Consider the following 13,862-nt stretch of genomic DNA (forward strand, 5'->3'; position numbering starts at 1 on the left):
CTGTGACAGAGATGCTTGGAGGCCCACAGAGGTGTAACATATAATACATTCCCTTTTTTTTTTTTTTTTAAAGATGTGTGATTATTAAAACTTTGTCATTGTCCCCTTAAAGATCATGGCTGGGAATTCCTGTACAGGTCCTCCTCTACAGGAGGTATGGTCCACCTACCTCCACACAGAATCTTGGCAGTGTAAAAAATTGTGTGCAGTTATCCTGATTAAAAATGTTTGGTCTTTGTATGTATTACAGACATTTATAATATCAATTATATTGAATTATCATTGTGTCTTCCTGCAAAGGAGCTGTATAATGTCCATCTTCAAAGGCAAATTAGAAAAAGTGACATGGAGATGGACCTTCTACAACTTAAGAATATGAACATTAAAAAGGCCAGGCTTGAAATCGCTAAATTACTCTTTAAAGGTGGACAAAGTATTTGCCTACCGATTATTATTATTATTATTATTATTATTATTATTCTGTCAATTCTTGTTGAATGCTAAAGCAATAAATTCAAATGTCTCAATTTTTTCAATTACAGAAAATAAAGAAACAATGAACCACACTCGACCTGTTTACTATGTGCATTAGTCATTTAATTGTGATTTTAGCAGATCACGTCTCAACAATACCGTTTGAGTGCAAATCATACTGTATGAACGGCCCTACACACAGTTGCCTTTCCCACATGCTCTGCATCACTCATGTTATACAGAAAACTCCCGCTGGCAAAAAAAAAAAAAAAAAAAAAACGAAGGGCAATGTATAAAATGTGCTCAATATTCAGCGCTGATTCACGATGTGTCACATTGGCGATGTGAGGTTTCAAAAGGTTTGTTAAATAAATTCACGCTTCACATGAAAAATGGAAATGATCCTGATATATTCATCCAGATATATATATAAAAAAACACATCTATATGTGGTCTTATCACCCTCTCATGATGAAAAAGATGTCGCATAATCCATGTTTCCTCATCCACTGGATATTCTTCAAAAGGGCACGCTATGCTCAGTCAGCTCTCTGAAACAAACTAACCCTGGAACATAACCTGCTTCAGAGCAGGAGCATGATTTAGGAGGCCACATCGTTGGCTTCAAACTGGAGCTTGGTGTGGGAGATCGGCCTCAGGTGTGAACAAGGCTAAGGAGGCTGTCTCCTTGACCTTTGGCAGGAGAACATCAGGAGAGACCACCTTATCAGGTTGGAGCTCTGCTGTGGAGGATACCCTTTCGGCCTCAGGCTGGAGCTCTGCTGTAGAGGCCGCCCTGTTGGCCTCTGGCTGGAGCACAGCTGTGGAGGCTATCCTGTCAGCAGGAGCACATCAAGAGAGACTACCTTGTTGGCTTCCTGTTGGAGCCATGTAGTGGAGGCCGCCTTTTCGGCCTCTGACTGGAGTACCACAGGTGAGGCCACCACATTGGCCTCAAGCTGGAGCTCTGCAGGGGAGACCACTTTGTTGGTCCCTGCCTGGATTTCTGGAGGTGAGGCCACCATGTTGTCATCTGGTTGAAGTTCTGCAGGGGAGACCACTTTGTTGGTCTTAGGCTGGAGCTCTGGAGGTGATTCCACCACATTGGCCTTTGGCTGGAGCTCTGAAGGGGAGACCACTTTGTTGGTCCCTGGCTGGAGCTCCAGTCCTCTCCTCGTAAAAGATGTTGAACAGCTGAGTGGGTTTATCCGTCAGGCTGGCCCTCCCTAGAAAATTTTCCAGATTATATTTAAAGTCTGCATTACTGTAGACCACCTAGATGAGGCAGACAAACTCATCCACACTTACTAGGCCCATGGATCCTGTGGCAATGAGAAGCTCTGCCCACTTTTGGGCTTGGCCAATGAACAATAATATGAAAACCAGGCACTGTTTCTCTTCAGGCTTGGGATCTAGCAAGCTCCCAAAATAAAACTGCCACTGAAAAAAAAGGAGGCTTTCAGAGCTGGCGAAGGCAGCCAGAACATCAATGTCGAGCCACTGGGGAAATCCAAAAGCCTGCATGGTGCTCTCAGTGTAGTTCTCCTTGCGCTTTCCTGCTGCATCCATGGTAGCGGTGCAGTATGAGTGGAGACAGGACTTAAACCAAAGCAAAAACACACATTAATGAAAACAAAACAAGACGTTACTAAAAATATTTTTTTTTTTTAGTGCACTTAGGAACAGGAAATTGTTCAACCATGAGAATGAGATAAATATGAGGTAACACATAGGCCAAATTCCCTTAGTCATTCATAAGAATGGGTAAGACCGAGGAATATAACTGTGATGTGTGGCAAAAGGTTGTTGAGATAAAAAATAAATCAAAACATAAAATTAAGATAACATGAAATGAATGAATGTCTCGCTTGGGGGTGGATTTACCATTAGTCAAAGGTTGGCAATTGCCTTGGGCCCCCAAAATGCTGCATAAACTTATGGTTAAGAAAGTTTTATTTTTTATTTTTCACTAATAAATTATGTTTTGCTCAAAATCCATATGCTAAAATGCTATCAGAATGCTTAATATGTATTAATATAGGCCTAATATCAAGATTAATTTCATAACATTGATATTATAAAATAAAACATTATTTTATTTTTTAAAATTATTTTTATTATAGTAGTAGTAGTAAAACGAGTGGTAGTCATAATAGAAGGTGGTCTATTTTTTGGGGGTAAAATTATTAGATTGGATTCATGTTATTGTTAAAAAATGAAGTGACAGTCCTGATTGAGGAGTCGTACAGCTGAGTGGTGCAGCTCTCCTACACTGCTCCCAGATAGTGTCCCCTGACTAACTAACATGCTGTCTTGATTGTTTTATATTCTTTGTTACACTGTTCTTCTTTTTCTGTTTGCCTATTTTACAAATATTACTTGATATCTGTTCAGTGTTACTTCAAATAAATATGTTTAAATAGCATTTATATTTCTGTATTATGTTTTATTTTTATGCTAGTAAGTGGTTTTAAAAATTGGCTTAACCATCAATGAGCCGGTGTGTTATGATATGACCTGTTGTGGACTGGGTGTGGTGGTCCACTCTGGGCCAAAAAGTCCAAGGCCACTTTTTGGTCCCAGTTCACCTGATTATTGCTGTTAATACTAAATATCGTATGCTGAAAATTTAAATATCGATGTTAAAACAATGAAATGAGTGTTCCATTCCTATATTTTGCCTAGGGCCCCCAAATCACTAAATCTGCCCCTGGCAGAAAGCAATGTTCTCCTAGGCAGGAATATGGAGCCCTCATGTGTTTGTGAGGTGTTGGTAAGCATCGCCTGCAAATCAAGTTCTGGAGCAGTTAAAAAGGAAGAAGGAACAGCTGTGATATGTCACTAATTTTCCAGGGCTTGTATCCTTGTGTCCATGTTGGGTAATGTGGCTTAGATGGATGATAGGGCAGCAAGAACTGGATTGTTTGGCTGAGACTGTGGTCGAGAGGCTGGTGGCTGGGCTCTTGGTTGTTTAAAGACTTGCATTGTTGAATGTTTGAGTGATGAGTGCTTTCTTTTAGATTTAGCTTTCCGTCCAGAAGGTCGTGGCATGGAGGCTTCGTCGGATGGTGGAATAATCCTGAAAAAAGTTTCCAAGAAGAACTGAAATACTTCCTCATGGCTGGTGTGGAGAGCAATCTGGATATTTTGTAGGTAAATTGTGGACAGGATTTTTCCATGAAAGTTTGAGTCATGAAATTTTGAGGATTTTGCTGCTAAATGGGAACTCTGTCTTGGAGGTGGCAGTACTTTGAATATTTCATCTGCGTCAGGGTGATTGGATTGTGTCTCATCCATGACGTCCATAGATAGAGGGTGTTCTTCCGAATCAGAGCAGGATAATGTTATGATGATAATGGTAAGGAATATAACTTTAAGTCTTTCATACCAATTACTTGCATAGTGAGACAATTATATCTGTGTTTTAGCAGATATTTGTCCGACAGACTGGTGAGCATGAGTTTGGATGAGCTTATATACACCATGGTTAATTGATTGTGGGTGGAGTCAACTTATCAGCTGAGCATCAGCTAATACTGGTTAGCAACCATGTTCTGCCTGAACTATGTTTATGTTGTTCAATCAAGCTATATTTAATATTGGCCCAAGATTGAACCAAGATTTCTTTAGTTCTGAGTGAGGTAAAGAGAAGACACAACAATACTTTAAAAGAAGGCATCTACAGAATTTGCTTTGATTTAAACATTTGCAAAGTTTTTATATTTTAGTGACATTTGCTTGGAAAAATATGAGGAAAAACTTGCTTGTCTAAGCAGTAAGAAAATACAACAATAAATACTATGTCATTACCCCATAGTTTGTACAAACTACCTACCCAGTTAATGCATACAATTTAGACGTTTACCCTTTTTTGGTGGATGAAAAAAAAAAATCCCCAGAACAGCAGTGAACACCTATTATGAAAATGGCACTTTTGTATTATTGTGATTAAATAATGTTTTTCTCTTGGGGGAGTCTTTAGAGAATTTTCTGTAAGAAGGATCACGACTGCTTATAAATTGATCCAACCATCTCTCCATTGGAAGAAACACCAGACATAAGATGGTATGGCATCATTATTTCTTGACTTTTAAAGGACTAATACATGCTTAATGTAATAAAAATTTTAATCATATTAATCTGTTCAGAGTTTAAAGAAACAATCAAGGCTCTGAATTAAAAAAATAAAATAAAATAAAATAAAATAAAATAAAATAAAATAATAATAATAATAATAATAATAATTATTATTATTATTATTATTATTATTATTATTATTGCTGTTGTTGTTACATTTATATTTTTTATATTAAATCTACATGACTGTACATAATTAGATTTTTTTGTTCATAGGTAATAAACAACATTGCAACAGTCATTAATTAAACCTAACAAATTTTCTGTTATAGACTCAATCCAGAATGGATAATGTTTCCAAAATCTTCATGTTCTCCCTCTCTGGATTAAATGTTACAATGGAAACGAGATATGTTTTTTTTTCATTGACCACACTGGTTTATCATGTGATCTTGTTGTGCAATATTATTGTTATTTTATGCATTGTCTTCGACAAGCAGCTTCATGAGCCTATGTACATATTTTTGTGTAATTTATGTATCAATGCACTTTATGGCACTGCAGGTTTTTACCCTAAATTCATGTATGACTTACTGACCCAGTTTCATGAAATTTCATATGTCGGATGTCTGATTCAGGTATTTATTATTTATTCATCTGCTTTATGCGATGCATCAACTCTAACAGTAATGGCGTATGACAGGTATGTGGCCATATGTAAACCACTAGAGTACCACTCTGAAATGAACAACCAAAAAGTTGTGAAATGTATTCTTTTTTGTTGGCTTCCACCAATTATTTCCATGGCTATTGTAGTGTTGTTAACATCAAGACTAACCCTATGTGGCTCAAATATTGAAAAATTATACTGTGAAACATGGGCAGTTGCTAAACTGGCCTGTTCCTCTACAATAGTGAACAATGTGGTTGGATATATAATTATTCTTGTTTATTTTGGACATGCAGTATTGATTGTTTATTCATACATTCACTTGATTAGAATCTGCACAAAGTCAAAAGAAAGCAAATATAGATTTATGCAGACATGTGTGCCACATCTACTTGCTCTGTTTAATATTGTTGTTGCTTTATTGTTTGATGTGTTCTACAGTCGATATGGTTACACCATATCTGTTCCTCAAAGTGTGCGAAATTTCATGGCATTGGATTTCCTGTTTGTACCTCCTGTTTTAAATCCCCTTATTTATGGATTAAAACTGGCCAAAATACGGAAGAAAGTGATAAGAATGATCTTAAGATTCAACATTGCTATTGGATAATCTGGAAATAGCTTGACTGCGCTTGCATAGTGTTCTCAGCAAGCCAATGAAAAACTTGCATTTTAATCCTTTAACAGGAGCACAATAAAATATTTTTGCAAATAATTATTTTTATGTTAATTCTTACTAATTGGATAACATTCAACAGCATTTCATTTATTTATTTATTTTTCTTCAAATTGACCCTTTAGAGTAGTAAATACAGACGTCTACCTGCCCTTTTAAGGTAGCAAAATGGAACAGTAATACGGTTTTACTTTTGCAACTACAAATTTAATGAATTTTGATTGTAAACTTTTCCAAGTGCTTAGATATGAAATTCCAATTAAATATTTTTAGACATTTAGTATCCCCCACTCACTAGACAGGACAAAACCATGACTATCACCCTCTATAAAAAAAAAAAAGAAAAGAAAAACAGACAAGCAAATACAACAAAATAAAATATGCTGAATATCCTATATCACTTAGTCCTAAGTCACTTCAGTTTAGCACTACTCATCAATTAAACAGCTTTCAGATATTTTTTATTTTTAAATATTTCTGAGGACATCAAAGTAAATTATTTAATTTATTTCTGCAGAGATACACTTCTAAAGGAGCAGAAAAAAATCCCATTCTAATATATTTAAATTTGATGTTGAAATACAGCAAAAGAGAAATAATCACTAGGGGTTGAATACTTTCTAGGGGCACCGTATCTAGAACTGTAAATAAACAACAAATGTATACAATTAACTAAACAAAACTTTACACTTACAATTTATTTGCAGTATTTACCTATTACAATGATAAAATAACAAGCAACACTAGTAGCATAAAACAAGGTTTTACATAAAAAGAGTTATGGATTTGGTTATGGACTGATTATTGTATTAATCAGTGCAAAACACATTAACAAACCAAAAATGTAACAGTAAATCTGAAAACACAATGGTCAACATAAAGTCTGAAACAGCAAACTACCTAGCTACAGTTGCGGTCAGAATTTTACATACACATGAACATGAATGTCATGGCAATATTGGGCTTTCAATAATTTCTTTGAACTGTTCTTTTTCTGGGGCAGAATGATTGTAAAACATATATTATTAATAAAATCTTTAATAATAATAAAATCTAATAAAGTAATCTTAAATCTTAATAAAATAATTAAAAAAAAACAAGAATTTGGTTCACAAGTTTTAATTTATTTGGGGTCAAAATAAGGTCAAAATTATACATACAGGGTCACAAATATACATACAGCACACATAATATTTAGTTGAATGTCCTTAGCAAGTTTCACCTCAACCATACGCTTTTGGTAGCCATCCACGAGCTACTGGCAGAATTCTGGTTGGATATTTCACCACTCTTCTTGGTAGAATTGGTAAAGTTCAATGACATTTGTTGGTTTCCTGGCCATGACTCGACTTTTAAACACAATCCACAAATTTTTGATATTGTAGAGATCAGGACTTTGGGAAGGCCATTCCAAAAGCTTAATGTTAGCCTGCTTTATCCATTCCACAACCAGCCCTGATGTGTGTTTGTGGTCATTGTCCTGTTGGAACACCCAATTGTGTCCAAGTTTCAACCATCTGGCTGATGGTTTGAGATTATGCTAGTACTACTAAGGTAGTCCTCTTCCTTCATTTTTGTATCCACTTTGTGCAATGCACCAGTTCCACTGACAGCAAAACAGCCCCAGAGCAAATGCTCCTACCACCATGCTTCAAAATTGCTACAGTGGTCTTTGCTCCTTAAAAAATACCTCTGGGTATTGTGGCCAAACAGCTCAATCTTTGTCTCATCTGACCATAAAACCTTTCCACTAGAAGTCTTTTTCTTTGTGCATATGGTCAGCCGCAAACTTTAGACAGGCTTGAAAGTGTAGATTTTGGAGCAGGGGGTTCGTTTTTGGAGCCTTTCAGTCCATGGCAATGTAAAGCTTGCCTGACTGTAGACAGTGACACTGATGTTCCAGCAGTTTCCAGTTCATGGCAGGTCTGTGCCTTAGTGTTTCCTGCATTTTTCCTGACCATCCGATTCAATATCCTCTCATCTGAGGGTGACAGTTTGGGTTTTCTTACAGACCTTGGCAAAGTGGCTACACTTCCCTATAACTTGTACTTGCGTACAATTGTTGGAACTGATGATCCTGAAATCTGCAGTTGTTTAGAAATGGCTCCAAGAGACATTCCTAACTTGTGTAAATCCACCATCATCTTTTTCAGATCTCCACTGTGCTCGTTGGACTTTCCCATACATTTACATTTACATTTATTCACTTAGCAGACACTTTTATCCAAAGCGACTTACAAATGAGGAAATATAAGCCAAGCGATATATCAAGCGGAGAACAATACAAGTAGTGCTACCATGCAAGATTAATAATTGAGTTCTAGAGAAGCAAAGTGCGCAGAATAGAGGTGTAAGAGCTAGAGTAATTATTTTAATTATTTTTAAAATAATGTACATAGTACTGTGTTTTGGTCAATCCAATGAGTGCTATCAACAAACACTTTTTATGTTGGCACAGAGAAGCTGCCAGCTGTAGTCATGAGCAAGAACAGGAAATTAAGAGGCCTTGGGGCTGCCGGCATTGTGCTAGGGTTTTCCCAAGTGGCGGGGATCCCTTTTTTCCGTCAGGCAGCGCCGCAGGTGCAGTCAGGGGGCGGAGTCTCCGATCGCATCGGTCTCGTCTGGAAAAAACACAACACGGATTAGTGCACGTGCCCGGAGAGCCTTCTCTCTCTTGTGAGTGGAGTATCGGCCCTTTTATACTCTCCCATCGCCTGCTGGATGGTGGAATTTTCCAGTGCCGCCCGCCATTCAGCAGCCGTGTGTGTGTCGGCGGCCCCACCCCACCGCCACGTGTTCCCAGGCTATCCAAAACATTGGTGGTGCTGAAGTGGAGTTGTCACTTCAGCACCACAGCGGCAGTCGCGGGAGGAGTGATCTCTGTTTCTTGTGCGTCGGCCGCAGGCCTGTCACCACAGTACCCTCCCTCAGTTCCGAGCCTTCATGTGTCATCTGCCATCATATGTCGGGCCCATAGGGCGTCCCGTCGTGAGAGACCATTTGCATTCCCATGTTGGGTCCCTGCCCGGTGCTGGACCTGGAAAGAGAAATCCTGTAGGGAAAGGGACCATCGAGTTACCCGGGTGTTCGTGTCCTTGGCCTTGTCCATCCACTGGACGTGCCATGTCCGTGCCACGTCCACGAGGTCGCCATCTGAACAGGAGCTTGAAGGGTGTAAAGCCCGTGGATGCCTGGGGGCACTCTCGGACCGCGAAGAGGACGTATGGCAGAAGGAGGTCCTAGTTCCTCCCATCCTTGTCTACCACCCAGTGCAACATCTGCTTTAAGGTCAGTTGAACTGTTCGACCAGCCCATCCGTTTGTGAGTGGTAGACAGATGCCTTTAGGTGTTTCACCTGCAACAGCTGACACAGATCAGACATAAGCTTTGACACAAACGGGGTACCTTGTTCAGTTAGGATGTCTTTTGGGATCCCCACCCGGCTGAACATTAGCACCAGTTCTTTAGCGATGTTCTGGGAGGTGGCTTTACGCAGTGGTACCGCCTCGGGGTACCTGGTGGCATAGTCCACAATTACCAATATATACTCATGACCTCGGGTGGATTTTGGGAGCGGCCCGATGAGGTCCATGCCGATCCTCTCGAAGGGGACGACTATCATGGGAAGCGGAATGAGTGGCGCTGACGGAGCTTCCTTGGGGCCGTGCGTTGGCACTGGGGGCATTGTTGGCAGAAGCTCCGGACCTCTGTGTACATGCCTGGCCAAACAAAGCAGTCCTTCAGCTTCTCCAGGGTGTTTCTTGTCCCCAGGTGGCCCCCGAGCGGATGGGCATGGGCCAGGTGCATCAGAGCCTGCGTTCTGGCTTTGGGTCCACGGTTTCCCCTCTGTGGTTGGTCTGGTGGTACAGTAAGCCTCCTTTGTCAAGTAAGTAGCAGGAGGGGAGAACTGTTATGTTGACAAAATTTCTTATATTAAACTCTTTGTATTAATTCATTCTGTCATCTATACAGAGTTTGCAGGCACATTTTTTTCTGTTTTAGCAATGTGATGGCATGGAGGTATTGTGAACATCACCAGTATCTGATTACACTCTGAATTGATTAGGCTTATGTCCATTTCACTATGGCATTTAAATATCCAAAAACTTGATCAAATCATGAGAAATACACTTTAAGTTATGAAGGTTTTAGGCAGACTGACTGAACATACCACTGCATTAATAATTCACAGGACTGGTCGGTGCGTAATCTTGAGGGGAGCGGTAGGGGGAAGAAAATGGGGTGCGTCCTGGGGACATGGGATAGTCAGCAAAGGTGAAGTGAGAAGACCACTGAGAGTGGGGCAGACTGACAGGTGAGAAGAGGGAAGAATGGTTAGAGCCCAGATCAGAGAAGGTGACATCTTCCTCAGACTGAAAGCAGGAGGGAGGTTCTGGTTGTGCAGAGGCGTCAATACACACATTCACGGGGTAGATTCTGTATCGGAGGGGGGGGCCCTGCATTTCCATTTCCAGAGGGGGTGCTGCGAAGAAAGTTAAGTAGCACCAAGATATCAGCAGTGAGATGCACAAGCTGATAATGAGTGTCCAGATCGAGATCCAGATCCAGATCCAGTAAAGGGGAGAAGAAGGAATGACGACGGGCACCTAGACACACAGAAGCGGTATTAGGCGGATACTGACGAATTGGATTCACACTTTAAAGATCTTTTAAGAGTAACACACTATGGTTTATTAGTCAAAAAGTCAAAAAGAAGTATAAGAGCTGAGGAGTGATAACACACACACACACACACACACACACACTCTCGTACAGTCAAGGGCGGGCATGTAGACATAACACACACACATACACTCTCTCTGTCTCTCTCTCTCACACACATAACATTATAACTTTATAAGAATAATAAAAAGGAGTATTAAGATATTATAAGGGTAATATCTTAGAATAATAAAATATAAAAATAAAGAGTAGTAGGATATGTAGGATAGTAGAAGGGTAATATAATGATATTATGAAGTAGGAAGTACAGTAAACCATTTTGCAAGCAGTATAACTATATATAAAATAGAGATATAGAGCAAATATGAAAATAAATTATAAACTAGAAATACAGAAAAATGTAACTTATTCATAATTCAGATGGTGAAGATTCTTGTCTCGAGACTTCTTTTAAGAGAAAACCACGAGGAGCCATTTATAAGGGTAGCTGAGTCAAGCTGCCCCCCCCCCCCCCGCGAGATAATAGTGAGACCAAGGTCACTCTAAATTGTTTTGTCTCTCCACTTTTGAATCTAATGGTAACTTGGAAAGCCCTTTTCCAAAACATAATGCTAACTTGGAAAGCCCTTTTTCAAAACCTAATGGTAAATTGGAAAGGCCTTTTTCGAAACATGATGGTAATGTAGATGAGCTCTTTTTTTTTTTTTAACCCTATTGGTATTGATATCATAGTCTTTTTGAAATATATTGGTTATCTACTGTGTAAATACAGTATAAATACTGGAGCTTGAGCTCCGGGTGTCAGATCACTTCTGAGAATTCTCATCGGTGTGGATCTCGTGTGGTGGAACGGAACCAATAAATCTGGACCCTTGCTTCTTCTCACTCATGGCTGGTGTCTTTTTTTCTATCTCCAACTGGGTTCGGAGATAGATGTGAGTATTTGCTTCTATGTTGAATTTTAAGTGTTTTTTCAGCGGGACTGGAGCTCAGAGGGACGTCCTCTGTGGGTCTGCAGCTCGGAGGAACGTCCTCTGCGGGGCTGGAGCTCAGAGGGACATCCTTTGTGGGGCTGGACAGCAGGACAGCCTCCTCGGCAGGACCGGACAGCGGTACAGCCTCCTCGGCAGGACCGGACAGCAGGACAGCCTCCTCGGCAAGACAGTACAATGGGACAGGATAGCCTCCTCGGCGGGACAGGACAGCGGGACAGCCTCCTCGGTGGGACAGGACAGCGGGACAGCCTCCTCGGCAGGACCGGACAGCAGGACAGCCTCCGCGGCAGGACAGGACAGCGGGACAGCGTCCTTGGTGGGACAGGACAGCGGGACAGCCTCCTCAGCGGGACAGGACAACGGGACAGCCTCCTCGGTGGGACAGGACAACGGGACAGCTTTCTCAGTGGCAGAGACCTCCCCGCAGGTCTCTGGCTGGAGCTCCGAGGTCACCAAGTTGACCTCGGGCTGGAGTTCCAGAGCTGAGACCTCCCCGTAGGTCTCAAGCTGGGGCTCTGAGGTCACCAGGTTAACCTCAGACGAGGGCGCAGAGGTCGCCAGGTTAACCTCGGGCTGTAGCTCCGGAGTTGAGACCTTCCTATAGGTCTCGGGCTGGAGCTCTGATGCCGCCAGGTTGACCACAGATGGGGGCCCAGAGGTCACCGGGTTGACCTCGGGCTGGAGCTCCGGAGCTGAGACCTCCCCGTAGGTCTCAAGCTGGGGCCCTGAGGTCACCAGGTTAACCTCAGACGGTGGCCCAGAGGTCCTCAGGTTGAACTTGGGCTGGAGCTCCAGAGTTGAGACCTCCCCATAGGTCTCGGGCTGGAGCTCTGAGGCCGCCAGGTTGACCTCAGATGGGGGCCCAGAGGTCACCAGGTTGACCTCGGGCTAGAGCTCCTGAGCTGAGACCTCCCTGTAGGTCTCAAGCTGGGGCCCTGAGGTTGCCAGATTAACCTCAGACGGGGGCCCAGAGGTCGCCAGGTTGACATTGGGCTGGAGCTCCACATGGGCTTTCCGGTGTAGGCGTTTATGCTCCTGCCAGATGCTCTTGAAGCATTCCTTTGAACAGTAGAACGCTTGTTGGAGACCCAGTTTCTTGCAGGTGGGGCATTGTAACTGAGTCTCCCTCCCGCAGCCCTCAGACATGCATCTCGGTGTCCTCTCCACCACGTCAACTGGAACCTGACGTGAAGCTGTGGATTCGGGCATGTTCATCCACTTGGGAGCTGCTGAGTCTAGCATGTCCACCCACTTGTAGAAAAGGAGTAAGGGCGGGTCAAGCTGGGGCTTTCCATTGACCCACTACCCCAGCAGATCCAGACCACGAAGATGTCCTGGTCGGTAGAACTCTTCGACAAACAGTTCCGTGAACTGGGTGACATCCTGGAGAGCGGGGGACCCAGCACTCACTAGTTCCTCCGCCCAGTCCCTGGCCGGGCGGCAAAAGCGGGACACCAATAACCTGATCCATTGGCTCTTGGTAGGCTTGGGATACGCCAGGCTGTAGAAATAAACCTGGCAACTGCAGAGGAATTCCCGCAGGTAGCTCCCCAATCCCGCTGTCACCGGTGGGAGCTCGGCAGCGAACCTCTGCGGGAACTGCACGGACTGGAAATGCGGCCAGTAGTCCGAGCACCTCCCAATAAGGTGCCCTCCTGCTACTTCCATAGTTTGGCACGGCATTCTGTTATGACATAGGACTCAAGACAGGAAGTAAGCACAGGAGTGACGTCTTTATTTGGACTTAAGCTAAAGACTTACAACGGAAACACCTATCCCTCAACTCGGGATGAGACTTGAAGCACAAAACTTAGAACAGGACTATGCCTAGAAACAGTAGCTTAACTCAGGTATGAAACATTCATTTATTTTAGGCAAGAACACTCCTTTAATTCAGGCAAGAACACCCCTTTAACTTAGACATGAACATTCATTAAACAACGACATGACACTCTTAACATCAGCATGGCATGAACACTCTTAACTATGACATGGCATAAACACTCTCAACTAGGCATAGCATAAACACTCTTAACTATGGTATGGCATAAACACTCTTAACTAAGGCATGGCATAAACACTCTCAACTAGGCATAAGCTAAGGAACAGGAAAACAGACAGAGCATGGCAACATCACAACCTGGCACCATTATTCGTCCGTCGTCTTCTCTGTTCGTCCTTTCTCTGTTCGTCCTTTCTCCGTTCGTACTTTCTCTGCTTTACTTTAATGCCGCGCAATGTGCGCAGCAACAGGAGGGGTTTAAATAACCAGTCAGCATTCTCTTAA

At 42.1% G+C, this 13,862-nt stretch overlaps 1 protein-coding gene across 1 annotated transcript; it reads left to right on the plus strand.

Annotated features, from left to right (window-relative positions):
* Positions 1 to 4,892: 4,892 nt before the first annotated feature.
* On the plus strand, positions 4,893 to 5,831 carry LOC108277579 (olfactory receptor 1D2-like). Its single transcript, XM_017490396.1, has one exon. The coding sequence runs from the start codon at positions 4,896 to 4,898 to the stop codon at positions 5,829 to 5,831; it is 936 nt and encodes a 311-aa protein (XP_017345885.1). The 5' UTR covers positions 4,893 to 4,895.
* Positions 5,832 to 13,862: the final 8,031 nt, after the last annotated feature.

The sequence above is a fragment of the Ictalurus punctatus genome, chromosome 17, assembly GCF_001660625.3.
Source record: "Ictalurus punctatus breed USDA103 chromosome 17, Coco_2.0, whole genome shotgun sequence".
NCBI lineage: Eukaryota > Metazoa > Chordata > Actinopteri > Siluriformes > Ictaluridae > Ictalurus > Ictalurus punctatus.

Excerpts from the sequence above, each read along its gene's own strand:
- LOC108277579 (XM_017490396.1), top strand. The coding sequence starts at position 4,896 with ATGGATAATGTTTCCAAAATCTTCATGTTCTCCCTCTCTGGATTAAAT.